General features: G+C 39.1%; 1 protein-coding gene, 2 long non-coding RNA genes and 2 pseudogenes across 3 annotated transcripts in view; 2 read left to right on the top strand and 3 right to left on the bottom strand.

Moving 5' to 3' along the window:
• The window catches only part of LOC110042644 (TNF receptor-associated factor 4-like), a 38,842-nt gene extending 32,364 nt beyond the window's left edge, over positions 1 to 6,478 (bottom strand). The window contains exon 1 of the mRNA XM_089290956.1: positions 6,308 to 6,478. Within this exon, the coding sequence (XP_089147082.1) occupies positions 6,308 to 6,477 (170 nt within the window). The 5' untranslated portion in view covers position 6,478. The remainder of the gene's footprint in view (positions 1 to 6,307) is intronic.
• Positions 3,182 to 6,295, bottom strand: LOC149110109 (uncharacterized; annotated as a pseudogene).
• Positions 6,479 to 10,094: 3,616 nt separating the features above from the next.
• On the bottom strand, positions 10,095 to 12,128 carry LOC149110108 (uncharacterized). Its single transcript, XR_016207707.1, has 2 exons — positions 11,955 to 12,128; positions 10,095 to 11,557 (listed from the first exon to the last, which is right to left on the bottom strand). It is a non-coding gene; the product is annotated as an uncharacterized LOC149110108 (long non-coding RNA).
• A 220-nt stretch (positions 12,129 to 12,348) lies between these two features.
• LOC149110107 (uncharacterized) lies at positions 12,349 to 13,074 on the top strand. Its single transcript, XR_016207708.1, has 2 exons — positions 12,349 to 12,432; positions 12,857 to 13,074. It is a non-coding gene; the product is annotated as an uncharacterized LOC149110107 (long non-coding RNA).
• Positions 13,075 to 24,986: 11,912 nt separating this feature from the next.
• LOC110050585 (TNF receptor-associated factor 1-like) lies at positions 24,987 to 26,028 on the top strand (annotated as a pseudogene).
• The last annotated feature ends 1,781 nt before the right edge of the window (positions 26,029 to 27,809 follow it).

The raw sequence follows: 27,809 nt of genomic DNA, 5'->3' as shown, positions 1-27,809 counted from the left end.
TTCAAAGAGAGCTAGGGCAAACGGTGGAACTATAACTCGATGGAAACGCAACAAAGCCGTTAGAAATATAATAATTTCATTGAACATTGTATTTTTTTCAGCAAGAGTGAGTGCAAATAAGGATTGATTGAGAAAACCTTACAGACCACGAAAGAACCACCACTGGAGTTCAGGTAAGCAATATTTATTAAGGTTTAACAATAGTTTTTCACAATTTTCAGCTCGATCGATCGAAGCGGCTCTGCTAGCCTGGTAACAATACATGTATATCTACATAAGATTATATTTCACCTACTGTTTAAACCTCTCATCTACTTCACCATCGTCATCAAGCTTCAAAAGAAACTCATCTTAATTGATGCCGTGTAGTGTCTCAACAGAATAAAGCATAATGCCCTACAAAAGTAACTGAAAAGGGTAAAAAGTAATAATCCTGTAAATGTATACCTATATAGCTGCCGTTGAAAACAGGAAGACTATACCATGTCCAATACACCCAAACTGAGTCGATTCGTCTGAGGTACTTGACGATTCGACTCGATTCGCTCGATCCGCATCACCGGAAGTCAAGTCCAGTGAAATAATGATACATGAACCTTCCTCGTTTTTAAAACGTGACAACAAACTCCAGTCGATTCGCCTGAGATACTTGACGACTCGACTCGATTCGCACGGGTCGATACGCACCCATGAAAATGATCACATGAACCTCTCTCGTTCTTAAAACGTGACAACAAACTGAGAGTCGATTCGATAGAGGTACTTCATGATTCAAGAAGATTCGTCAGGAATCGTCTCCTGCAAAGTCGAATTGTCTGAATGGAAGTCGCCTCGCGGTAGGCAATAACTGGGGTGTCAAATTGTTAACGATTCGACTCGATTCCCACGATTCGTCGCGAATCGTCTCCTGCAAAGTCGAATAGTCTGAACGGAAGTCCACTCGCGGTAGGCAATAACTGCGTTGTCAAATTGTTGACGATTGAAAAAAAAAAATTATTACTCTGTATATAAAAAAAAATAATTTTCCAACACTTAGATTTAGGCATCTTCAACACATATGGATGCAGGAACTGATTTTCTAAGCCTCGCGAAAATCGACTTCCGGTATGGCGAATCGACAGCAAAGGAGACGATTCGTGTCGATTCGATCGAATCGATACGTATACAATGACAAAAAGTCCAGAAAATGAAATAACCTGAACTTTATAAAGCTACATCTCAATGATAAAAACAAGAAAATTCCAAATGTGAAAAAACATGCTTGACAAAATAAAGTCACCAAGAAAACACCTTTTCCAAGAACATTGACATGCCACACCATTGCTCTAATTAATACATACAAACATAACAACATAAGATTATAGTTACCTATTGTTTAAATCTCCTATTTACTTCAGCATCATCATCAAACTTCACCAAGTAATATGAAAAGTTCATCTGAATTGATGTCGTGTCTCAACAGAATAAAACATAATGCCTTATTAAAGAGAGTAACCGAAAAGGGTCAAAAGTAATAATCCTGTAAATTTATACTTATATAGCTGTAGTCGTAACAGACTGAAACAATGTAAACGTCACTCAGGTTTCGTTCACCTTACAACGTAGAGGAAAGATTGCAAAATGCATTAAGGTAATTCCTCTGGCGAATGATCAAAAGTCCCAACCACGGACAGACTTGTTACGTCAAAACCCCCGCCTATGCCCGCCCACCCCCCCCCCCCACCCCCCGAGCGGCTTAATATTGATAGGTGCATTAGTTGCAATTGAACCACAATGGCCTCGAATTTCTAGACGTATACTTCAGAATTTCGTACCATACCTTCTGAGTTGTTTTTCTCCCGAAATCGATCTTCAGGATCTTTGAAATCGTTTTCAGTTTGTCCTGGACGAGAATCTCGGCCATTTCGAAGCGAATTTATTTGATCACGCTAAAATCGTCATGCAGGCCAACACACGTGGCTGCAAGAACCTTGAAATCAAGAATTATATGTACCCGACACCACCTAGACTCGATTTCCAGCCGTTTTGTGAGCCCGCGTTCCTTGGCCCACATTACCCAAGACAACCGTGCGCGTCTAGTCTCATCACATCGAGAACGTTTCGCATACTACCAACACTTTTCTTACTTTTTTGAAATTCCTTGTATGTATACGCGCGGGGAATCCTAGGGTGCCTCCTCGGGTTTTGGCCTCTGGGCCAAAACCCTACGGGGATATTAGATTATGACCTCGCCAATAATCTAATTGTTTTAGAATTCTTACTAAAATTTACTTCAAATGACGGTTTCCAATCATTTCTCGACGTATTATTAAACTTTGCGCCTTAAAAAGATCGCTCGGATTGGATTGTCATTTAAACTTGAAGTTGTGTACGCGCGCGCATCAATTTTTTTTTTTTTTTTCAATAATTTCAACTTTTCAGTTTCAAAGTCAAGAAACCGTAAATGTCCTTCGTTTAGTCTTCTCAGGAATTTAATTTCTCATTTGATCAAAATTTTCCTCCAAAATGCTCGAAAAACGAAAAAACGTCGTCATTTCCTAGACGACCTCCAGCCACTGCACACTAATGGCTGATAGTCTGCAATGGCTCAGTCAATCAGATTGCAGCATTTGCATTAGTGTACTAGTAGAATTCTACTCTGTTAGTATAATTTCCAGAGGTGAATATAAGGATTGGACCTTCTGATTGGTCGAAAAGCTCATCAAATGACGCTTTATTCACCCCGCTAGTGCTTGGTTACAAAGCTCGCCATCTTTGCCATCTCAGCAAGTAAACATGGCGGACAGTTGCTGAATGAAGTTTTCATTTACTCGAAAGACATCACTCCAAGTCCTTGATTTTTTTATTTTGGAAGGATGGAGAATTTTCAAAATGACTGCTGCCGCCCTTGGACCAAATAATCGTATTAGCATTATATGGTTAAACAACACACAGTTCTTTGGATTGAGGGGCTGTCAAGAGCACAGGGACATGAGATGGGGCGATGATGAAAGAAAAGAAACAGCGGACGAAACAGCATTTCTAAAGTATAACAAAAGACAGACGAAGACACGAACAGGCGCTGATCCAAAAGACTCTCGCCGACTGTAAAGCCAAAAATGTATGCTGTCGTTGGCAGTGAAAGAGATCCTGTCCGGGCTTATGACCTCTATGCCTCTAAAAGACCAGATAACCTGAAGACTCCGGATAGTCCGTTTTATTTAGCAATCAATCACACTACAAAAGCCGTAAATAGAAAGCCTTGGTTCAAGTTAGCTCCCATGGGAGTTAACAACCTCAAGTCACTTATGAAAACAATGGCAGAAAAAGCAGGATTAGATGCTAAAAATCTCACCAATCATAGCGGAAGGAAAAGGGTGATCCAGAAACTGAATGATGAAGGAGTACCGCCAACGCACATCACGCAAATATCTGGGCACAAGAACGTACAAAGTCTGAACAACTACAGCACTCTGTCGGAGCGATGACAAACAAAAAAAAGTTTCCAACATTCTGAGTGGATATCCCAGAATGCCAGGTCCATTGGAATACCAAGTAGGTATTTCCAGTGCTTTGACTCTGAATGCAACTAAAACGATACAGGAGTCGACAACACAGAGGCCCTTGATTCTTTTCCAAGGCGCTTCAATTCAGGGAGGAACTTTTCACATGATCTCATATTTAACAAATAATTATAAAGAAGCCTAAGCCGTGTATTACTCTGTGATAAAACACGACAGACATTCCCTGAGTATTCTCAAATGTCCAGAGTCTTTTGGCAGCCCTGTTCTCGTAGGTCTTTTCAACAACCCTTTGCATTCAGGTTTGTGCTTTTAAAGTAGATCCATTCTTTGGTATCCATGCAAACAACGTTCGCAGAAATGCTCAATGTCATTATGGCTGTTGTGATCCTACAAGAGAGCGGTAAGCCTTTTCACTGCGTGTTCTCACCTTTTTGGATAAGCATCAAGTTTAATCGTGGAAATGACTAGCGCCGTCTTTTAAGGTGATTCGGTGAACAACAATATGGTAATTTTCCAAGCCAAACACAATAATTGCAATATTTGGATTTTGCTTCTCGAGTTAATCAATTTTAGAAACCGGTGTTGGGAAGTCGATGCCCGTAAAATTAAGATCATCTTCTGTTGGGTAACTCTCAGGTCTCTCTACTTTTTTCCTTTTTCTGCTGGGAAAAGAGCAGCACGAATCGCCCATCTCAGACACTGGTTGTCACTGTTTTGGATGTTATATTAATTATTGCTTTCTTATTTTGCAACTTTCTTGGGAGAGGAAAATAGCTTCCTCCACGAAATGTTTCGTATCGAGCAACATTAACCAATGAAGCCAAAACACCTCCTATCGCCCAGCCTGAACCTCTTTGCGACCATACCTCTATTCCACCTTTCACTTGATCAATGAAGCGGTTGAAATCGTCGTTTATCATTGCTTTATTGTTTCTGTTAATAATTACAGGATCCTTCCGTTTTAAATAATGTTCCATGTATTGTGTTTCATTATTTTTGATGATTGAAAACTTAACAATAAGCCCAAATTGGGTTTTGATACTCGTTCAGCTGGTGATTTCATTTTTTTTTTTTTATCAAAGCAGTTAATCTTGCTTTTGTTTTCTGCGCAAATTTCACAAGATCTGCTTTGCATGGATAACCTTCTGGAACAGTCATTTTCCACACACGAAGCCATTCATAAAAATTATTTTTAAGCAATTCAAAATCCATGCCTCTCTCAGGTTCTAGAGGACTCTTTTGTCTTTTGTCTTTTTCTTCCGGAATTGATCCATAGAACCTGAAAATCTTGAAGCAGCCATTATGCTGTGTACACCAAGGCAACATATTTAATTAATTTATTCAGATAGAAAATAATTCTGGGACCGATATTCGGTAAAGAACAATGGCCTACCCCCCGGACTATTCCTATCGCGCAGCCACGCGTGTCTTGTTTTTATGACAGCCCTGCTAAACAACCTCGAATTTGCATATTCACGCTGATTATAATTATAAAATGCACAGGTGTGTTTCACTGTACTTAGAGGTTTTAAGTTATATATGGGAGATATTTGAGAACTGAGGATTGGGGAGAGTTGTAAGAGGTTGAATGCCGGTGTGCAACAATTAACGACTATTAAAGGAACAGTGAAGGCTGTTGGGCGGTGATCAGTCGTTTTTTCCACACCTTATTACAACTGAGCATGAATATGAATGTTTGCGAATAGAATACTATCTATATTATAATGTAATTTAGATGTCATTTACATTCTTTTGTGCTTTTTTCACACTTCTATTGTATTTCAGTTTTTAAATCTTTTCGCACTCTTTTCTTATATTTTCCTTTCGCGCATACACATTTTTTTATTCGTTTAAGGCTATAGACTGATAACCAAGAGCTCATGTTTTTTATCTTTCAACTAGGGAGCGTTTTTACGATACGATATTTTATTTAACGCGAGGGTTACGCTCTTAACTTTTTAATATTAACTCTTATCCTGGTTACAGCTCAATTTTTAATCTTTCTTATTTTTGATTCATAGTTTTGCTGATATGAGTGCTCATAGGTTCCATAGGTTCGCTCAAGTTTCGCTTGCATAAGATTCACTCACTCGCCGTAAATATAGCCTCAATGCGCTATCCAGCCAGCTTGAATTTATTGATCTTTACAGCCATAGTTACAGCTTCAACGTCTTCCAAACAGCTAGTAACAATGACTCGGTTACACGGGTGCTGACCGCAGCGAGTATTAATCGAAGTCGAAGTACATTTCAAAGTCCATACGTTGGAAAATCGATAAAATCGATATTGGTCGTTGACAACTCAATTTGCTTGCATCTGCGTGAGTGACAAATTTGCATCAGTTCTGAGCTAACAATAGTAGTTTCTACGCATCGCCTATTTCTTCGCTTCGCCTCTTGAATATATTTCAGTTCCTTACTCTATTGATTTCTGTATTTTACCGTAGGAAGATGCAAGGCTAACCGAAATCCATAGATCTGTATGTACAGTATACGATTAACGTAAAAAATGCATCGCGAAGCACTGAACACCAGACATTTGGTTGAGTTGATCGAGTACCGGATCACCTGACATTCGAGACATCTGGGTGAGCCCCGCAACAGACCATCAGCATGGCTAATGTTGAAGTCCACATTTCTAATGCATACTTTTCCATTGCAAATCCTACGATTCGGCAGAATTTGCGTTTGCTACCTTGATATACAGTGTAGTTGATTTTCTGATTATGTTTATACATGTAATAAATCGACGAAGGAATCTAACGTCATGGCGACTATTAATTTGTATCTTTATCAAAGCCCTACCTTTTAAAATGTTCCTCGAGGCAATCGTTGCAAAATCGGTGGCCACATCTCGTTTGAACAGGCTCCTTTAGTGCTAAATGACATATTGAACATTCCAAATCACCTTCGACTTCATTTACAAAGTCCTCGTCATAACTCATGGGTAACTGATTTGCGGGAGCTTCGGCCATTTTGGAAAAAAACACTAGAAAGTGAATGGCTTCCTGAGGTCAGACACAGACTCACTTAAATTATGACCTGAAATACTTGAGTTGGGATTGTGCGACTGCCTCAGGCAAGTTACTTCCAAAAACAAAAATCAATCATCCTGTATAGCTAAGGGGGTATGGTACCTTAAAATATGGTGATGTTCATGAAAAATTCAATTTCTTGGAAATACAAGACTTACCCTTGAGGACTTCTCAAAAACATTTTTGAAACGATCTTGCAGAATTTTCTTCCAGATGAGTGTGAAATTTAAGGAAAGTACACAGTGGTATAAGCAACAGCCATAGCAACGACTGTTTACTTTAAGAGCGTGACCAAAAATATAGATAAGTTTTAACATTTATGAACGAAACTATTTATAAAAAAAACTTTAAAGACATGCACAACTCGATTGGTATAATTAGTTATGAAAGCTTTTGCCTCGAATTGCCATCACAGGCTCATTCATTCCCCTTATGAGAAGGAATATTTCCCACAACTGCGGTAACGTTTTACAAAATAGAACAACCATTCCACCCCCTCCCCATGAACCATTTACATGACTAAGGAACTTGTTCACAAGCTATTTCTGCATTCTTGGTTTGCTTAGTGGTTACGGCACCCACTCTGTAACAACTAGAGGTGTCAGGACTCTTACAGCTTTGCAGTTTGTTCTTCTTCTTCTGCTTGTCAGTACAGCAACTTCTGACAACTGACTACTTAACTGATTTCTTCTTCTAAATACAACCTTACAATGCACCCAACAATGCTTTCAGGTTATGCGGCGAGTCGACACAAGTTGACACCACTCGACTGTCCACTTAATGGAGGACTAAACACTAGTAGTTTAAACGACGTTTTTAATTCGCGTGCGAAAGTCGCCAGACACCCTCTGGCCAGTTACACTTGTTCCTCGCACTCCGCGCCCAGCCTCAGGACACAGCCACCTCCACGGTCTCATTTTTAACTTCTTGCAACTTCGAATTCGCAATTTTCTAATCGTCCAACGGAGTTCATGCATACATCGCACCTCATCGAAGTCTCTCCAGCTACTCGGACAGCGGATGAATTCATAGTCGGAGAGACTCTGGGCTCCAGTCCGAGTTTCCTCCAGGTTATGCCGATGATGCACAGATGCACAGTGTTCAATATGTCATTTGCCGCTTAAGGCGGTTCCCTATAGTTTTACGATCGCGCGAGCGCTGAGGAAGTAATCTGCGCGCGCTCAAAGGAAAACGTCAGTGTTTTTCGATATTTTATTACGGCAACATGATCACAAAAAGCAAAACTGACAGTGAATTTTCTCGCGTTTCCTTCGGTGAAATTCCGTAAAATTTGGCAGATTGGTAGTAAATATTTTACTTTAGTCGGAGCTCGTTTTTCAGGGAAATCTATAAGACCAGATTTTTTGCAGCGGTAAAAGACATAAATTTGAAAATATCGAAAAAACTGCCTTTACAAACCCTACTTTTTTCGTGGTAAAAAATTCGTATCCTGCTGGAAGCGATGTGATGTAAAACTTTTGGAAGATTTCACCGAAGGAAATTCATGAAAATCACAAATAAAGCCATAAAAACAGTAAAAAACGCATTTGTTTGGGCATTTATAATTTAAGACTAAATCTCAAAATTCTGACAGAGATGATAGCAAAACGCTATTTAATCACTGCTTGTTACATGTAATAAGTTTGAGACGACCAGGTGTGAAAGTGAATGCAAAAACAGCATTCAAAACATAACACTTGCGCGCGCAACGCCATAAATGATTGCCCTATGGAGCCACCTTAAGGAGCCTGTATTGACTAGGTGCGGCCACAGGTTTTGCAAAGCATGCCTCGGGGAGCATTTTAGAAGGTGAGGTTTTTAAAACACACAGGGTTGAAGATATCATGACGAAATGTCATTTTAGTTTAACAGTTGTATGGTGTTCGTTATTTACAGGGCAATTTTTCATTAGCGTGGGTTTAAATTCAAGAGTCCATACAAGGAGAAAAGCAATAATTGGGATCGTACTGTTTTGAATTGATCCATGTGCTTTTATGCCCCAGTGGGGGGTGAGGGGATATTCACAAAATGCCACATAATAGCTGAGAATAGATCCATTATACTTTTGAGAAGGACGAAAAGAGTGGGTTGAAGGTCAATTTTCTGAAGCAAGAATGTTCTAACGCCTTCCAAACTAAAATGTGGTGTTCCAATTTGATAAAATTCAGAGTAACTACTGAGAACCACTTCAAAAATGGCTACTTTTTCGGTGTAAAATAGAAACCTGTCTCGGAGAAAAGTTATTTTTACGTTGCAGGCTTGGAAGTTTCGTTGGAAATGAGTGCAAAATTGGCCTAAAGTGAAACGTAGAGCTTAGACGGAAATCTATGATTGCCATTTAATTCCAAAGACGATATTTGCAATATACTAAGAATCTTAAACTCAGAGGAAAAGTTTCCCTGTTTGCAAGGAATGAAAAAATTCTTCCGAGCAATTTCCTATTCTTTATTTGAACTGAAATGTAATGTTTAAGTCACGCATAAGAAACCAAATGATTTTTTTGAATTTCTTGTCTCGAGAGGTACCTCCATAGAAAACGATTCAAAATTTCTGATCCCCCAAACAACACAAGAGAGGATTCAAAATTTCCGATCCCCCAAAGAACACTAGAAAGGGTTCAGAATGTCTGATCTCCCAAAGAACATTAGAAAAGGTTCAGAATTTCTGATCCCCCAAAGAACACTAGAAAGGGTTCAGAATTTCTGATCCTCCAAAGAACACTAGAAAGGGTTCAGAATTTCTGATCCCCCAAAGAACTCTAGAAAGGGTTCAGAATTTCTGATCCCCCAAAGAACTCTAGAAAGGGTTCAGAATTTCTGATCCCCCAAAGAACACAGGAGAAGATTCAGAATTTCTGATCCCCTGCAAAGCCAGTGTTACATCCAATGTAGCCACATTAAATCATAACACTGAAGACAGGGTTTAGATCTTGCTGCCTGCCTGAACAATGTCTAATCAAAATATTTTTTCTTCATAACAATATTCAACTAGAAATTTTATACAAATATATAGCATAATTCTTAACAGATTCCATACACTCAGATTATACTGAGAGAGTGATGAAGAACAATTTTGTTCACAGCAGTCTATTAATATAAGTAAATGTAAACATCACACATTGTATTACAATGATCTATGCACTTCAAAATTACAGTAGCTGTAAGTTTAAAAAAACAATATCAAACAGTACCTAAGAGGATAGGAAAGTTCAGAATTGATCAAAACAGTAAGATTACTCAAACTGCACAACTGTTGGCATAAATGCAGACTCCACTTTCTCTGTCAGAATTTGCCCACCTTATGTGAAAGAAAAATTTCTAACAATTTCTGTTTAACATGGAAACAAGGCACCTCACTGTTATAAAACAAAAAGAGCGTTCAGGAACACTACAGTACATTACAGGGATGACAATTAAAGACTGCAATATACATGAACATTTAAATTTGCAGTTGATACATTTAAGTGGGTCAATGTACTCTACATACATGTATACAGTGTCCTCCAAAAACCTGTTGTCATATAGCAGAGGCCATGGACTTTAGCTTTGCCCAACACATTTTTACATCTTCAATCTAACTTTTTGAGTGGGCTACCAGTTCATTCACACTTCAGTTACGCAACCAGTTTAACCATGCTCAAAGGAGAAGAGTGTGGGTAAAATTGTTTTCATAAAGACCTGACAGATATGGATGCAAGTATTGTAGCTAATGCTACAAGCAATTCTATTCTTTCTTTTTTAATTTGGCATACTCATCTTGGAGATGTTTCCTGGTAGCTGGCAATAGTTTGCTGTCCTCAGTTAAAGAAGCCCTCCCAAAAACAATCATATCTTATTACTAGTTTATTACTAACTTCATGCTACTTGCAACTATCTCATTCCTGGTTGAGGGATGCAAATCTCTATTCTTTTTTCTATCCAAGAGGTTTTGTAGATAGAGGATAGCTATCTTTGACATGGCTTAAAGCTAACTAATATCTATCTATCAGATAGTTAGGAAATAGATTGACTAGCTAAAAACTAGCTTCCTGTGTAGATAGTCAACAGATACTTAGATGGCCCATCTATCCACTAACTTGTCTATCCAAAAACCACCACTAATGTAGTATCATATCACTCATATCGCACTGTGATAACCTACCCAAAACCCAGTAAAAAGATAGCAGCCAATCTAAAAAATTATCCATCACTCATGTACATGCAGCACTTTAATATTTACCTAACCAAAAGCTTTCTTAGTCACAAGTGGTGAAACTATAGCTAACTATTGAAAACTCTTCATTATTCATTCTATATGGATCTTTGATAACTGCTCTTCAAATCCTAAACCTAAGTGAAATCTCTGTATTTACATAGGAAAATGTATAAATAATTAATAGTTTTATTTAAACCTGCTACAGTTGTACATTAAAATTTAATACCAAAAACCAGGCACATCCAGATGCAAAAGGAGGACAAAATCTGGCTGGAAATGAGTTTCCATTATGTTGCGATTTATCACAAAACTTACTTAAATTTAACATATATCTTTCTAAAATCCTGTTTGAAACACTTCTCAGCTACTTAAATTGGAGTCTAGTAAATGTTTACATTCTTCAGTAAATTTTCATGAAATGTAAACAGATTTCATGACCGGAAAAGCACAAAATATTCTTGACATGAATTTCAAATTTCAATTACAGTAATTTCTTCATGAAAGTATTTTTTTCAATTAATTTTATCCATGAATCATGGGTTTTTCAAATTATGGCAAGACTTATGTACAAAGGTCTGGAAGTGGTTAAAAGTAATTTTCCGTAACCTAGCTGTGAATTATATCTGCTGTTCTAAATAACCTCTATTTGCATAAAGAAATGCCAAATTATAAAGGACCTTTGGAACACTGCCCAATTAAAGAGAACTTCAACCACCCTAATGAAAATAACATCAGTGTTTTGCAACTCAAGTAATAAGTGGCAAACAAATGGTCTTGATAATGTAATATGCACATCTAACATAACCTCAAGAGCACCACCATCAACCTGAAAATCAAAAAGGTGAAGGATGTTGCTTTTTGATATCTTGTGTTTTAGGTGTTGTATACTACATATGTATGCCTAGTTGATCCTAGACAAGATATACACTAGATATATAAGAAGTATATGTAAACTACATGAGAGAGCTCACATTTATTGCACTTATTGTACTTTTACAAGGAATGATTTTCCCAACACGAAATTGTTCGTATATTGTTGCGTTGAATACAGTTTCTTTCATAACTCCTTTAGGAAATGAACATTTGTATTCACGAAATCAACAAGACTTAACAGTGTGTTAAAGCATCTGCATCTTCTGTAATCTTGCACGATCAATTTAACCGGCCAGAACGTTTCCAGTATTTTAAGAACCGTCACAAATTACGCAAGAAAATCAGTTTACCTTGGAAAGCTGCAGGAACCATAACCTTTCTGTAAACCTGACGAGTGTAAGAGAAACCGCCAGCTGCTGGCAAATAGTTTGATTGCCACACTGTTTTGCCGACGAAACTTCATACTTTTCCACCTTTACTGGGATTTGACTCAACTGGAATAACAACGGATATCTGTAAACAATTTGTGACTGCTTTCCAACGTAGAGCAAGGCTATATAATAACAGAGAGCTTTGTTATCGAATCCTAACAACATTGATCACGATCTTTGCCCGCCATTTTGGTGTTTCCGTCCGATCCCATAATCCTTCGGTCAATCTGATAAATGAATACTTTTGACCAGCAGATTCCCTTTCCAAAGGAGTCGGTTATTTGCGCGCAATTTCGAATCCAACATTGTCAATAGCAGCAAGAAGCATGGAATGATTTGTCCAAGTTCAAATGAGTATCTTGGTTGCTTCGGTGAAAGAAAGGCAAGTCGCAGAAAAGTAAGTATATCATAATTGTTGCTCAACATTACAGTTAGCTGTTCAATCTTTGAATCGAAATCAAGGTTGTGGCGGAAGAAATTTCGTTGTTATATTTATTTCGCGATCACTGAAACACAAGAAAAACGTTTGTTCTCCTGATTTTATTAGCACCCGTAACGAAGAAACTATTCACACGCATTTCCTATGTATGAAATGCTTGCATAATAGCTTGTTAGTGTGCTTTTTGAAGAGGTAACTTAAAGTTTACAGTGAATTGATTTGAAGCTACAGATCACGCTCGATACACTTCACTACCGCATTGCCTACATACTGCTCACTATTCTTTACAAAAGAATACACTCCCGATCAATTGATTCATGAAAAACAATGTTAATTCTATCGCTATTTATAAGAATATTTAGCTTCGATTGCTTCATTGCAGAGCAGAGGGAAAAAGAAAAGGCAAGAATAGCGGCCCTCAATCCGAAACGAACACATTAAAGCAGAAAACGGAGGTGGCGCAGACGGCAGCTGAGTCCTGATTAAAATTCTTGTTATCTTTGATGTGGACTTTAAACAACAGCTCGTAATTCTGGAGCCTAAATTCATATCTTTTTGAATTGAAAATAAAACCTTTCACTGTCCGAAATGAAACTGCAATTTTTGTCTCGATCCTTTGGCGTGGTTTCAAATCGTTATTAATAATGACCTAGCTGTGAATATTTCATTTGTGTACTTTTCTGATGCCCTTTACTCTGTGATCCTTTTGTCTGTAATGTGTTTAAAGTTACTATCCAATCGTTACTTTTTAGCTATCAGACATCTAGTTAATTTCTTGTGAATTATAAATAGACGGCCATTTCTGTCCTGTCACCTGACAAGGGGGATCAGAAATTCTGAATCATTTTAAGAATTATGGGTAGATGACCGTTTTGTTCTGATAAGTTATGTACTGGGGGATCAGAATTTTTGAATCCCTTTAAGTCATGTGGGATCAGAAATGCTGAAATGTTGTAGAATTATAAATCGACAGCTCTTTCTATCATGTTAGCAGATTTGGTGGGGGAGGGGCATCAGAAATTCGCAATACTTTTAGAACCATGAACAGATAGCCGTTTTTGTCCCGTGAGGTGATGGGGATCAGAAATTCTGAATGCATTTAGAATTATAAATAGATGACTGTTTTGCTCTGACGGGTTGTGGACTGGGGATCAGTTTTTTGAAACTATTAAAGTCTTGGGGGATCAGAAATTCTAAATCCTTTTAGAATCATAGATGGATGACCGTTTTATTCTGATAAGTTGTGGGCCGGGAGATCAGAAAATCTGAATCTCTCAAAAAAGGAAAGCGCGATGGGTGCACGATCTTTTTTACATTAAATTGTACATTTTGGTGAAATTGGATGTATTGTCCCTGGCAGACTCAACTGAACACTTCTTTTTCTCCTTCCAATAAGCCAAAACCTTTCGGAAACACAAACTTTTTCGGCATCAAATACCAGTACCCTTCGGAATTTTTCCAAATTGGAATGCCACATTTTAGTTTGGAAGGCGTTTTCTCCTAGCTAATCCCTGGTTGTGTAATATTTTCTCTAGATTTGTCCACCATATTTTTGGCTGGATAATTCTTTTCTCTTCTGGGGTTTTCTTGGACAGGAATTTTGTTTTGGTATAAATTGCCCAGACTGTGACACCTATCAAAAGTTAAATGGCAACAAAACCTTTTTTTGTCAAGAAATAAAGTTGACATTTCAGGGCTAAGGTTTTCAAAAACCACCTTTTGGTGACACCTTCTATGAAACAATGGCCGTTAAGACAATTCTTGGTAGCCAAGGTCTAAGCATCTTGAAAGAAGGAAACTTATGATTAATATACGGAGCTAATACTACTGACCATTGTAACTATTAAAAGATCATTTTTGATGAGAGTTTGTTTCATTTGCAAATGTTTTCTTTGTTGTTGTTGTTGTTGTTGCTTTTGTTGTTGTTGTTGAGTAGTCTTTAACTACATCAGGGCTTCTGATAGGTTGCGGAAAAAATAGTCAAATTTCGCGGGATTGCCAGAGACAAATTCGTAAAAAACGGCCGATTTCGCGGGAAATTCGCGGGAATTTTCGGGGCAAATTTCTCTTTAAAACGATTGGTAAAAAATGGCCGATTTCGCTGGAAAGCGATCGGTTTTGCACTGATTTGACGAACGTTTGTAACTAAAATAGACGGCAATTTTGCCATTTATGCGGAAAATGATGGGTGTTAGCCTGTATGCAACAACAACAGCAACAGAAACACATACTACTTATAAGTGTTGCCTTGGTAAAACCGGTGATTTTACAGGAAAATTTGAGCAACTCGTTTGGACTGTATTATATGTTTGTATTTGCTTGAAGACAAGGTTCTTTTTAACGAAAATCATCATCTGCTCTTTTAACAACAATGCGCTCAAGAAATGCGCCAATGGCAAAGCTTTTTACATCTTGGCCACAGTCACCAGTCAGTGAGTGCCCAGTTTGTTTGCAACAGTAATCTAAGGAAGCCTGGTAGTTTTTGGCTGTTGTTTACTCGTTGCAGTGACGAAGTTTCCCGATAAATTTGCAAGTTTACGGCAACTAAACAGCCCCAACAGCCAAGATAAATTTCAAATATGTTACGATTTCCTGTGAATTTCGCGGTATTTTGCGTGTTTTAGTGAATTTTGCGGGATATCGCGGATTTACTGAAATTCGCGGCTCCGCGACCGCGCGAAATATCAGAAGCTCTGCTACATGTACTAATCAGGAAAGGGGTGTCTGGAAAACCAGAATAGCGAATAGCGAATAGCCGCGAATAGCGAATGGCGAATAGCGAATAGCGAATAGTCCCGAATAGTGCGAATAGTCTCGAATAGTGCGAATAGAGGCGAACAGTTACGAAAAGTGGCGAATAGAGACGAATAGTCATGAATAGTCACCGCTTTAGATCTAATATCCCGTTTTAATTCATTATCCAAATAAGGAACAGAATTTCAGTGAATTTATTACCTTTTCTTCTGCGGACTCAGGCTAGCGTTGTCCATCGCCGACATTAGGAAAACAGAAAACACAAGGATAACCTAAAAAAGACGTATTTACGCTTTTGCAGTGGTAAAACAAGAAATTACGTTTAGGGCCTGATTACATGGCGAATTTCAGCCCGGCCAGGGGGGCTGAAATTTTGTTGCGATTATATTTCGAATTTCAGCCCGGGCTGAAATATCAGCCTTGGCGCCAAATATGAAATTGTGTGCGAAAAGTCTCCAGAGAATCAAAATGGCGCCGAGAACACGAATCGTGAAAATAGGCGCATTGCTTCTCTCGTAGTTTGACCTTTTGTTGGCGCTCAATTTTTAACTTTTTGGGATAGTAACACCCTACAATGATGACGGAACTGAAACGAAACCTGTCTCTTAGCCAGAAAGACCTACTTGCATAGAAAGAAAATATGTCCTCAAGCTTGCCGAGTTCATGGCCTCCCTGACAGCCTCGTGCTGTTTAACCTTGTCTTGATGTTCTTATATTCCATCTAAGCTTTAAAATTAGAGAGATTCTCTATTTTATCGCCTTTATTCCACTGAGATCGCTTCTACTTCGTAGCGGCAGCCATCTTATTTCCTGCTTTTCAGCCCGGGCTGAAATTCCGTTTCGATTACATGGGATTTTTTCAGACTTCAGACTGAAAATCCTAGCCCGGTTTGAAAAACCGGGCTAGGATTTTCAACCCGGGCTGAATCTTTCTCCATATAATCGCCAATTTGATTTTATGAGAATTTGTTTCAGAAGCCAGGCTGAAATTTCAGTCCGGCCTGAAATTCGCCATGTAATCAGGCCCTTGGAAACACCTTTTGTCCTGATAAGCGTCTGTGCTTTTTAGCGGGAAAATCCCATCCTACGTTGCTGCGAGGTTGACTGCGAGATACTAGGTACCCTGCTATTTGCTGCGATTTGCTACTATTTTCCACTATTTGCCACTACTTGCCACTATGCGTCACTATTCGAGACTATTTGCACTATTTGTACTATTTGTACTATTCGCTATTCGCTATTCGGGACTATTTGCTGTTCGCTATTCGCTATTCAGGTTTTCCAGACACCCTCAGGAAAGTAAATAGAAGAAAAAAAAATCGTGTAAAGAAGATAGAAAATTGTGATTGTATCGGTTGGCAGCTTACTGATTATACTAATGATTACAAAAAACCTTGTGAGCAGTCAGCCGTTTGTTCTGCATGAGTTGCCAAATTGGCAACTTGTTCATAAAACTTAGTTCCCACATGTTTGCAATTTCCCTCGCCACAGCAACCAAAATGCCAGTCGCAGGTTGGAGTGCTGTATTTTTTTATTTATTTATTTATTTTTTAATCATAAGTCAATTACATACAATACTAACATTACTTACACTATACAGTACTTACATTACTTACAATACTAATATCCTTACACCACTACTGACATTACTTAGAATACAACCATTACTTACACTACTAGTCAAGTCAAGTCATCTTTATTTAGGGAGGGTAGCCCCAGCCATTGGCTGGTATCTAAAGGGGCCCTGCTACTAATACTACTCACAATACTAGCGTAACTTATGCCCTGTTCAAATGCCGTACTTCACATGAGCCGAATTGAATGCTAATGAGGGAGAACAAAGAATTTTTTTCATTTGCGTTTGATTCGGCTCATGTGAAGTACGACGTCTGAACTTGGCCTTACACTACCGATATTACTCACAATACTGACGTAGCTTACAATATTCGTTTTACTTACACTTGACATAAAAAAGATTACATATAAATCAATAGAATGCTTTAAGAATAGTTTGGACTGCTGTAGTTAACTCACACTCTTCTGCCTGAACATCTTGAACATATTCTGCCTGAACATGTTTTGACAAATCATCTCATATCCAACAAGCACAAGTCAAATAATTGCCTTATTTAAAATGCCCCCAAAATTATATAGAAAATTAAAATACAATAAAAATAGAAAAATGCCCCTAGAAATCATGCCCAGGCTTAACATGGTATAGTCACTCATATACCATGCTGGCTAAGCCAGTGAAACTCTTGAATTCAATAAATAATTGACAATTATCCCACAAGCATGCAGTGGATATGACATGGTACATAACCAACAAGGCTTGTATCGTCGAGTTAGCTATAATCACCCCATATCCAACAAGCGTGTGTGAAATAATTGTTTTATTAAAAACGCCCCAAAATATACACGTAGAAAACTAGACTAAAATAAAAACAAAGATGCCCCAAAATATCACCCATACACTTACCATATTTTGTAGATCATGGAATAATAGCTCATGATGGCTAAGCCAATGAAAACTCTTAAATTGCATTATCCAATGATCCAGGTTTTAATACATACCTTATACCCTGATGGTATGTATAAAGTAATATGGTATTCTCAGCTACTTGAAAAGTTCAGTTACTAAACAAATATTTTCTCATTTTATTAGTGTAAAAGACGTCATGGGAAAGTCTTAAATGATTGTCATTCCAATTTTTTTTTTTTAGTGAACTCTGTGCTCACCACACCCTCCAGGTAACCAAGATATTCCAGAACAATGGTTGCCATAGCGAGTTGCTGCCACAATTAACTGACTTACTAATTGCAACAAATAACCACTTTAAAAATGTGGCAAATAAAAGAATGTAGTCATGAGAGAATTTGATTTATTGTTTTGTAATTTCAAAATGTAACACCAATGTACAATCATCATGTATAAACCCAACTTATTGGGTGTCTGGAAAACCCAAATAGCGAATAGCGAATAGTCGCGAATAGCGAATAGCGAATAGTCCCAAATAGTGCGAATAGTCTCGAATAGTGCGAATAGTGGTGGACAGTCGCGAAAAGTGGCGAATAGTGACGAATAGTCATCAATAGTCACCGCTTTAGGTCTAATATCCCGGTTAATTAATTATTCAAATAAGCAATAGAATTTCACTGAATTTATTACCTTTTCTTCTCTGGACTCAGGCTCGGGCTGTCCATCGCCGACATTAAGAAAACAGAAAACACAAGGATAACCTAATAAAGACGTATTTACGCTTTTGGAGCGGTTAAAACAGAAGGGATTACGTTTAGAAACACCTTTCGTCCTGATAAGCGTCTGTGCTTTTTAGCGGGAAAATCCCGTCCTACGTTGCTGCGAGGTTGACTGTGAGATACTGGGTACCCTATTTGCTACGATTTGCCACTAATTTGCCACCGTTTACCACTATTCGCCACTATTCGAGACTGTGCGCCACTATTCGCACTATTCGAGACTATTCGTACTATTCGCTATTCGCTATTCGGGACTATTCGCTGTTCGCTATTCGCGACTATTCGCTATTCGCTATTCGAGTTTTCCAGACACCCCAACTTATTTCATAAATTATTTCTGTCAACACTTTTTAACAGGCAGGAAGATGTTGGCCAATCTTGCAACTGTCCTACAGACAGAATGGACCTGGACTAAAACCAGGTACTAAATGATCTCATATTTAACAAATAAAGAAGCCTAAGCTGTGTATTACGCTGTGATGAAACACGACGGACATTGGAAATGTAGTACAACACAACACACATGGTACAACACTCTCCTGTGGCTTGTGTTTTCTACATTTCCCTTGTGTTCTCAAATGTCTAGAGTGTTTATCACAGTGTAATACACGGCTTTGGCTTCTTCATTTGCGTTATGATATAGAGGTAATGCGGCAGAAAACAATATAACACGTTTTTTCCAGTGGCGGATCCAGACTTTGAGCTTGGGGGGGGGGGGGGATGAAGAATGCTGCCTTCTTTAAGGTAAGGGGGGGGTGCTGCGGGTTTTGTTTTACTTGCCCTGCCGGATTTTCTTCCTTCAGTCACTTCTTCTCTTTTCACCCACAATAAGGGGGGCCCGGGCCCCTCAGGCCTCTCCCCTAGATCCGCCACTGTCTTCTATGTTTTATACTCTGATAAAACATGGATTTTTGACCAACCAGAGCACATGCAGGGTCATCTATATTGTAAGACCCAGTTCAGATGTTTTGCTTCTGCCGTGCCAAACTAAATTCAGGAATAAAGTTTGACAGAAGCACAGCAGAAGTACAGCATACACTTTTGAATTAAGTTTGGCAAGCAGTAAAGTGCGGCAAGCTCTGTTGTACTACGCGACTCTGGCACAACAGTGAATCAAACCTCGTGCTTCTGCCATGCCAAACAAAATTCGTAAATTTTATTAACAAATTTGGCGGCATCGTGTTTTCGCAGGGAGTTACGGGGAGAATAGCTACATGGCTTCAGTAAATCTTGAATCTGGTACGACTCTGGCATGACATCTGAATCAGAGCATAATATCTGAACTGATCCTAAGCAATCATATTTTGAACTGAATAAGTTATCCTGGTCATAATTTTACAGAATGAACTTCCTCAATTTTTTTAACCCCCTCAGTATTTGAAACAATATTTTGCTCCCTTTTTAAAGAAGTTAGAGAAATTTACCCTTGATTTTTTTCAACCTGCCAATTCTTACCAATTTCTATTCTCCTAAAGATACATGCACATTGTAGTTCAACAGTCAGGATTCCACTGCAGTAACATCATTAAATAAATTTTAATTGCATGCACAACTTCAATTTGCAAGCACAACTTCAGTTGTGCTTGCATGCTCGATCTTAAGGCTTTTAAAAACTGGTACTTTAGTTAGCTGAGTATCTCCATAGGGTACATATAGATACTGACAATGTAGAGTTATTATTGAGACTTCTTCCATGTAAGTTACCCAACTTCACAATTTTTGCTTTCACCTTAATTTAATCATAGGATGTCTTTCCAGATAAAGCAAAATAAAGGAAGATTCTTTCTTTTGCAATCAGTTGTCCAACTGAGGGTTGGCTAGGGTTGGCTAGACTGGTGAACTGAGGAACAAACAGGTACATATGTGTACTGTGGACACCATCAGAACTACTCACAGCTGTTGAAGTGTCCCCTTAATTGCAGACTAACCAGTGATCTAGCTCCCAAAGCCAAAGAAAAAAAAATTGTTGTCAAATGAAATGCATCACATGTATTTAAACTGCAATTACAGACTCTCACAACAATGTTATCAACATGCAAGTAAATATATGAAAGGTCATACATTTGAACTGTGGAGAAAAATGTAATAAGACATGAATGACTATCCCAGTTATGTACAGAACTTAAACAGGTGTGAAAATAAAGCCTGAAATAAATATTCAGTATACCGTAATGAATAAATATTCAGTATACCGTAATGGAAATGCAATGTGACCAGCTCCCAGTAGCTCAGGTTTCGGTAGCGTGGAGAGAGGTACGGAGTCAGTGTGAGACTAAAGTGTCTTGCCCAAGAACACAACATAATGTCCCCGGCCAGGGCTCGAACCCGGACTGCTTGATCTAGAGACGAACGCACTAACCATGAGGCCACCGCGCCTTCCACAAAACGGGTTATAAAATAAGTTTTCCTCTTTAGTATTCAAATACCATGGATGTATACCGTAATGGAAATGCATTAAAACACATTGTGCTCAGTGACTTTCAACCGAAGTAATGTTGATTTATTGGTGTAACAGGATCAATTGACGTCTTGCCCTTATGTACTTGTTCCCTGTACAAACGAAAACTGTGACATCACTGTGCAAAGGAGAATTCTTAAACGACACATGATCACATGTCAATGGAGGATCATCCAACGTGAACACTGCAGCAAGCCACATCCAAAGTACCAGATGAAGGTAAATTAAATTCAATATGCTAAGGATGAAAACCAAGTGCCAACAGTAACCTTAGCAACCTTGTAAACACCTTGTATACTTGTGAGTGCTGTGATACCTCTTGGAGAAACCCTTGCACTAGGGTTTGCTTAACTTTTGTAGACAGAAACTTACAGGGTTTTGTATGGAAAAGTCACAGGTTAGATATACTGTGGTATTTCTAAGTTTTTCAAGCATTTAATCTCTACCTTGAACACCAGAGACATCAAAGTAGGCCATCTTTTTTTCTCTGACTTCTTCCATTTCTCACTGTATAGTTAAGTGTTTTATTTAATAGAAAAAACGGGTGTCACATGATCCCTAACTGTAAAGGCCTATTGTGGGAACACTGCCAGAGAAAAAAGACGACTGGATGTATCCATTGCAGGCCTATGATGATAGAGTCTATTATTTTCATTTGTAGGATCATTTAGGATAGTGTATCAAGTCACTGTTACGTTAATTGTTGTCCAAACAAATATGGTCGTTCAATTTTCAGGGAAAAAGGAAGTCAATTAGAGCTTGAGATTTCTTAGATTTAAATACATGAAGTTATATGACCCTACAGATACAATATGACTTTTAATAACTCCAAAAGTAGGACTGATATTTGTGGCATATAACTCCTGATCACGTAATGTAGTTGATCTGTAGCCTGATCGGTGGCCTGGGAGCAAGCTTAGCAAGGTTAGGAGTGCTTTCCCCCATGCAGTCTGGAGATGCAGTAGTGCGCTCGTCTCCGGATCGAGCTGTCCGGGCTCGAGCCCTGGCCAGGGACATTGCGCTGTGTTCTTGGGCAAGACACTTCACTCTCACAGTGCCTCTCTCCACCCAGGTGTATAAATGGGTACCGGCGAATTTAATGCTGGAGGTAACCCTACTATGGACTAGCATCTTATCCAGGGGGAGTACAAATATTCTTCATGCTACAGAAACCAGGATAAGCTCGGGTCTGATGGGCCAGTTGGCTTGTTTGCTGACCTTACCTTACCTTACGTATAGAAATTCCATTCGTTCAGTACGCTTGTTCTTATAATTAAAGCCATGGTTTACTTGTAATTCTTTCAGATTCCAGACCACACCAGAAACGATTTTCCATTGTCATTAATCTCCTGTCCTTATGAACAGATAGGTTGCAAAAGAAAGGTATTTAGATCAACCTTAACGCTTTGTTTGTATTATAAACATGTACTTATTCCATCACTTTTGACAACATTTTAGAATTATACAGTAATACTTCTTCTTCGACCATAACCCTATGTGGGTATAGGGCCAGACATTCTCCTTCGCCATGTCACACGGTCACGAGCAGCCACTGTTGCCTCGCTCCATGAGCCAAAACCCAATGCTGTTCTTTCTTTTTCTGCGGTTCTCCGCCAAGTCTAATAGATTTGGGTGTAGCCAACGACTCTATCGGAGAACAGGCTTCCTTTCGGCTTACACCTGTTCCCGTCATCAATCCATCCTCGCATATGATAAAATTATCATTTGGAGTTAGGCAAGTAGTTGTGCTGTTCCCCATGTAAAATTGCTTGTTAGAATTTCCGGTTTCCGTAATCGATAATTTTTTACGGGATGGGGGGATTGGCCCCATGCCTAACCCCCAACCTGGAGGGCCTGGGTTTTCTGTCAGGGTGTCCTTCCCTTAGCCACAATATCCCGTTATTTGAAAGGCGCCGGATACCCGCCTTTTGCCGTTGTCGCTCAGCTGCAGTACAACTGCATTACCGGGGTTATGACGAGGACATGCGACAGCCGACTTGGTGGCAGAGCCTTTGACACGGTGGGCATTTCCTGGCATTTGCGAAGTACACCTAGTGGCCCCAGTGCACTCCACCAGGGCACCTTACCACCCTTCAACCCCACAGTAATACTACAGAAAGTATAAAAATAGCAATTGTTACACTAGATTGCTTACTAATTTTAGAAAATATACCAGCGCCTTTATTTTGAAACCCCGCTATGTCGAAGAATTTTTCATTCCCTTTCTGTTGAAATGGGTATCCTGCTGTATTATAATATCTTACTGATGTGTTTCACCTCGGGGGAACTCCCATGTCAGAGGGATTCTTGTCGGAAAATGTGAATTAAACCCCTTAAGGAGACCAATCAGGGAGTGTCTCGAGCTTTTTTGACCCCTAAAATGTTAAAACGGACATGACAGCGTTTTATTTTGTCATTTATTTGCGTGACGCCTTGAAGTTTCGTTCTGAACAGCCCAAATGAGATCAAAATCCGTAATTGACAACCCTTAGCGAAATGACGAGTGGGGTTGGAGTGTGTTTCATTAACGCGGAAGATGTTAGTATGTAAATTAAGGTAAAGTATGCATACGAGTGGCCTATCTTGCCGAAGCCTATCCCGGTTTCAGTGGCATGAAGCGACTAGGGGTATTTCTATTCCCCCCTGGATGGGATGCTAATCCATAGCAGGGTTACCCCCAGCATTAAGTTCGTCAGTACCCATTTATACACCTGGGTGCATGGAGAGAAGCACTGTGAGAGTAAAGTGTCTTGCCCAAGAACACAACGCGATGTCCCCGGCCAGGGGCCCGTTTCTCGAAAGCTCGGAAACTTTTCGGGCCCGGAAAGCCATAGGAATTTGATTAACTATTTACATCTAAACTTTCCTTCAAAACGTTGGAAAAACGATCGAGAAAAACGTCGCATTTCGTAGACGACCGACAACCACTGTACTCTAATGGCTGATAGTGCACGAGTAGCTCAGCCAATCAGATTGCAGCATTTGCATTAGTATACTAGTAGAATTCTACTAATAATTAACAATTGGAGTATAACCTAAAGATTTCCACGAGGAGATAGTCGATGAGGCCGAAGGCCTCATCGACTATCTCCTCATAGACATCGCGCGAGAGTGAGTAATGTATCTGTTTTAGTAGAATTCTAACTGGGATTTCCTTCAAACAACGATTACAATTATTTCTGGTCATAGTATTAAGCTTCACTCTTTAGAGAATTCGCGTGGACTGAATTACTTGTCAAAAATTGCGAGCTTTTTTAATTCAAGAAACCGTAAATGGCCTCCTTTTAGTCTTCTCAGGAATTTAGTTAATACATTTGTTTCTTAATGTTCTTCAGCGAGGGAACGTTGTAATTTTGTTGAGCACACCAGGCCTCTGCACACTAATAGCTGATATTATGCAATGGCTCAGCCCATCAGATTAAAGCAATGCATTAGTATACTAATAAAATTCTACTTAAGCTTAATAGTTGATGAGGGCACAAGCCCCGGAGTCAACTATCATGCATAGAAATCTAGGGCGAAAAATCTAACTGTTTTAGTATGAATCTACTAGTCGTTCAAAACTTTTATCTAAATCCTCTTCACAGACACCTCGAAAATGCAAAGAAGCGGCTGTCATTTTGTTAACAAGCGCACACTGCTGCGCTACTCACTATCTACAACAGAATAGATAGTGAGTAGCCTAGCCAATCAGAGAACGCCATTCGTGAAAGGACGTTAGTAGATTTACACTAAAACAGAATTGATGGTGTCTAGCGTAGCCAATCAGCGAGCGGCATTCGCGATAGAAAGCTAGTAGACTCGAGAGAAGCATGGACTAAATATTCCCTATTTCTTTTATAAAACACTCCGAGAAAGGAAGGGAAACTCACTCTTCATTGTCATTATCAAAACGTAAATTCTCTTTGCTTGTGCCATCATTACATCGACAGCTCATGCCCTTGCTTTTCGCTGCCAGCTAAATAACGTAAGAAAACATTAACATATTTTTGAGATTCGACGAAATAACTACGTATTTTCGTGGAGGTTCGGCGACGATTTATGGAATTCCATCTGCCATGAAACCCCATCTGGACTTAGCGCGTGTCAGACTTGAAACACGAATGTTTATTTGGAAGGTTAAGTGCTTCAGTAAACTTTTGAGGCAAGCGAAAGCCGGAGAGGTGCTTAATACAGCTAGTTCCCCGTTCTACTCAGACAGGTCAGAGAGTTATGGCTACAAGCTAAAAGTACGTATTGATCCAAATGGTGATGGGTCCGGCAAGAATACTCACCTGTCGATGTTCATCGTCGTCATGGAAGGTGAATATGACGCCATGCATATTACCCTGGCCTTTCAAAATTAAAGAACGTGAAGTTTACATTGATCGATCAACAGGAAGATCCAGCCCAGGGGGAAAACATTGCGCAGTATTTCATACCAGGTGATTACCCATGCTTCACAAGGCCTACGAGTAACGAGAACAGAGCTGGGCACGGGTTTCCCGAATTTATATCTCACGAGAAACTTCATTCAAGGCCCTATATTGTGGATGACACTCTGTTTCTCCAGGTTGAGATCAGCCCGTCATCCAGTTAAGGTTTACACGCTCGCCCTTTTCACGGCTGAAGACACGAAGAACGTAAAAAAGCCAAACGTCCAGTGTGGCTCTGATGATTTCAAAATAATTAACAATGAGGAATAGATCAAACGTTCCCAAAAAGTCCCTTTAGGGAATGCTCCAGTTTTCAGTTACCTCGATTTGGTACGACTTACAGCAGAATTTTCATAACTTGTGCTTTAAATAAAACTAGGTTCAAAGTGTTTTCTAAAAAGTTTCCTTTAATATTCAGGTCTGTTTTCACAAAGGAGCAGAACTTTCCAGATCACGTTATTTAAGCTTCACGTTGCATTACAACAGTTGTTTCGTTGTTATTGTTCAAGGTGTTGCTGAATTATTGATTGATTTTTCTAAAGCAGTGCATCATTAGGTTGAGATTATTATCAGAAGATTAATTGTTGGTGACAGACATTTTAGATTCTTAAGGCTGGGGCTTAGTTTCCATGGAATTTCAAAGTGAGAATTTTTAGAAATAAAAACAATATTTCCATCATTTAACATGATGAAAGGGTACCTGATACCGTTGTCCTAGACTTGGCACAAGTCGACCTCATTAGTTTCAGGGTGGAATAGCGACTGTAAGCGAGCGAACTGAGCTGCGAAGTTTTAGGCTGCGAAGTGGCGTTATGATCGTCGCGAAGCGGCCGAGTGAGCGGATTTGAGAGCTCATACCACCTTGAACGCCTAAATATAGGAGTGGCCCGGGTTGTTCGAAATGTAGGTGGATAAAGGTATCCACCGGATAAATCACAAGGCTAGGTTTATGGTTAGTGATCAAGTTTGTCCGGTCAAGATGATGGGATATTGGCCACTGAGTTCTTTTTCTTGCTTGTTTATGGACCAAGACGGAGTAAATGTCATAAACACGCGAAAAACGAAACAGGCCAGAGTGCGGCCACACGCTTGGTCAGGAATTTATTATATGAAAAAGAGCACTATTCCCATGCAGGACACAGCGGGTAATCTCGAGCGGGCAAGATAGCACCTTCTTGCCCGCTAAAGTTGCCAATCACAACGCAGATTCAGTTCACCTTGCTCGATCACGGAGCTAGCCCGTATAATGATAAGAATTATTATGGAACAAAAACTAGATTTTGACTTATACTATAATTTATAGATCGACTGACGTCAAATTAGACTACGTGGGTGCCGTCAATTTGGAGATAGTCTTAAGTTGCCGGCTAGAGCTTCCATTAGGTCAAGCTTAAAGTTGCCTTTTACAATTATAAGCCGTTGGTTTGAAATGACCCTCCAACTTCTATCCAATGAATTAGAGACACTACATTGAGAACACATCCAGGTGTTACACCATTACTCAGGAAACAAAAGACAAGGTGGAGGCTTGTGCAATCTCCTGGTAATAGGCTAATGGTATAGATACATCTAGACCAGAGTCCTCTATAAAGCCAGAATATTGGTTGGACTTGAGTGACTTACCCCCTATGTACATGAAAAAAAAAAAAACAAAAAAATGAAAATGAAAATCTTATTTATAGTGGTCATGCACTTAGCTATACAATGTAGCACTAAGCTCAGCTAGCTCACAGGCATGTGACTGGGTAGATATCAAGCTGACTCTCAAGCTCAAGTTCTGTGGTACGAAACATGTTGCACACTAAAGCTTCCACAAGAGCGTTCACAAAGTCCTCGGCGTAACCTGAAGGTAGCCGCGTATTTCTTTCGCTGACGAGGAACAGCATATTTTTTTTGCACAATTACATTGAAAACTATTATAATTCCGCTCAAAGTTGGAGCGATAAGTTCAAAAGTTATTTACTAAAAATCTACTCACAGCACGGTAACTTAAAAAAAAAAAATTATGTAGGTGGGGTTCAGAGCCACCTTAAATCTTCGAAAATTTAAGGTGGCTCTGAACCCTACCTACAGAATTTTTTTTGAACTTTGCCAAAAGTTGCGTCTTATGCTTATCAAAAGTTGATAATATAAAAAAGATTCACCGTGCCTTTTTTTAATTATAAGCCCCTAAAGCTGTAACTAAGGGTGTTTTTAGCAGGTCATACGATTGCTATGGTAACCTATTGTGATACGAAAATGATACAACGTGTTCACCAACGACTGGGCAGTTTTTTGATACCATGATTGTGGCATCAAGTGTTAAAGAGTGGATATAACAATCCATCATATTCTAAGTGCTAAAAACTGTTTTGAGCCACCTTAAGGCGTGTGTTATTGTGTTCTTAACTAACGCGAAACGTTTGTTTTAATTGAAATATGGATAACTTCAATTTTCTCTCGTGTGGTCA

Source organism: Orbicella faveolata, unplaced genomic scaffold (assembly GCF_042242905.1).
Source record: "Orbicella faveolata isolate gen_17 unplaced genomic scaffold, um_ofav_v1 contig_24, whole genome shotgun sequence".
In the NCBI taxonomy this organism is placed as follows: domain Eukaryota; kingdom Metazoa; phylum Cnidaria; class Anthozoa; order Scleractinia; family Merulinidae; genus Orbicella; species Orbicella faveolata.
Note: the sequence above shows the minus strand (reverse complement) of the source record. Positions and strands in the feature narration are given on the sequence as shown.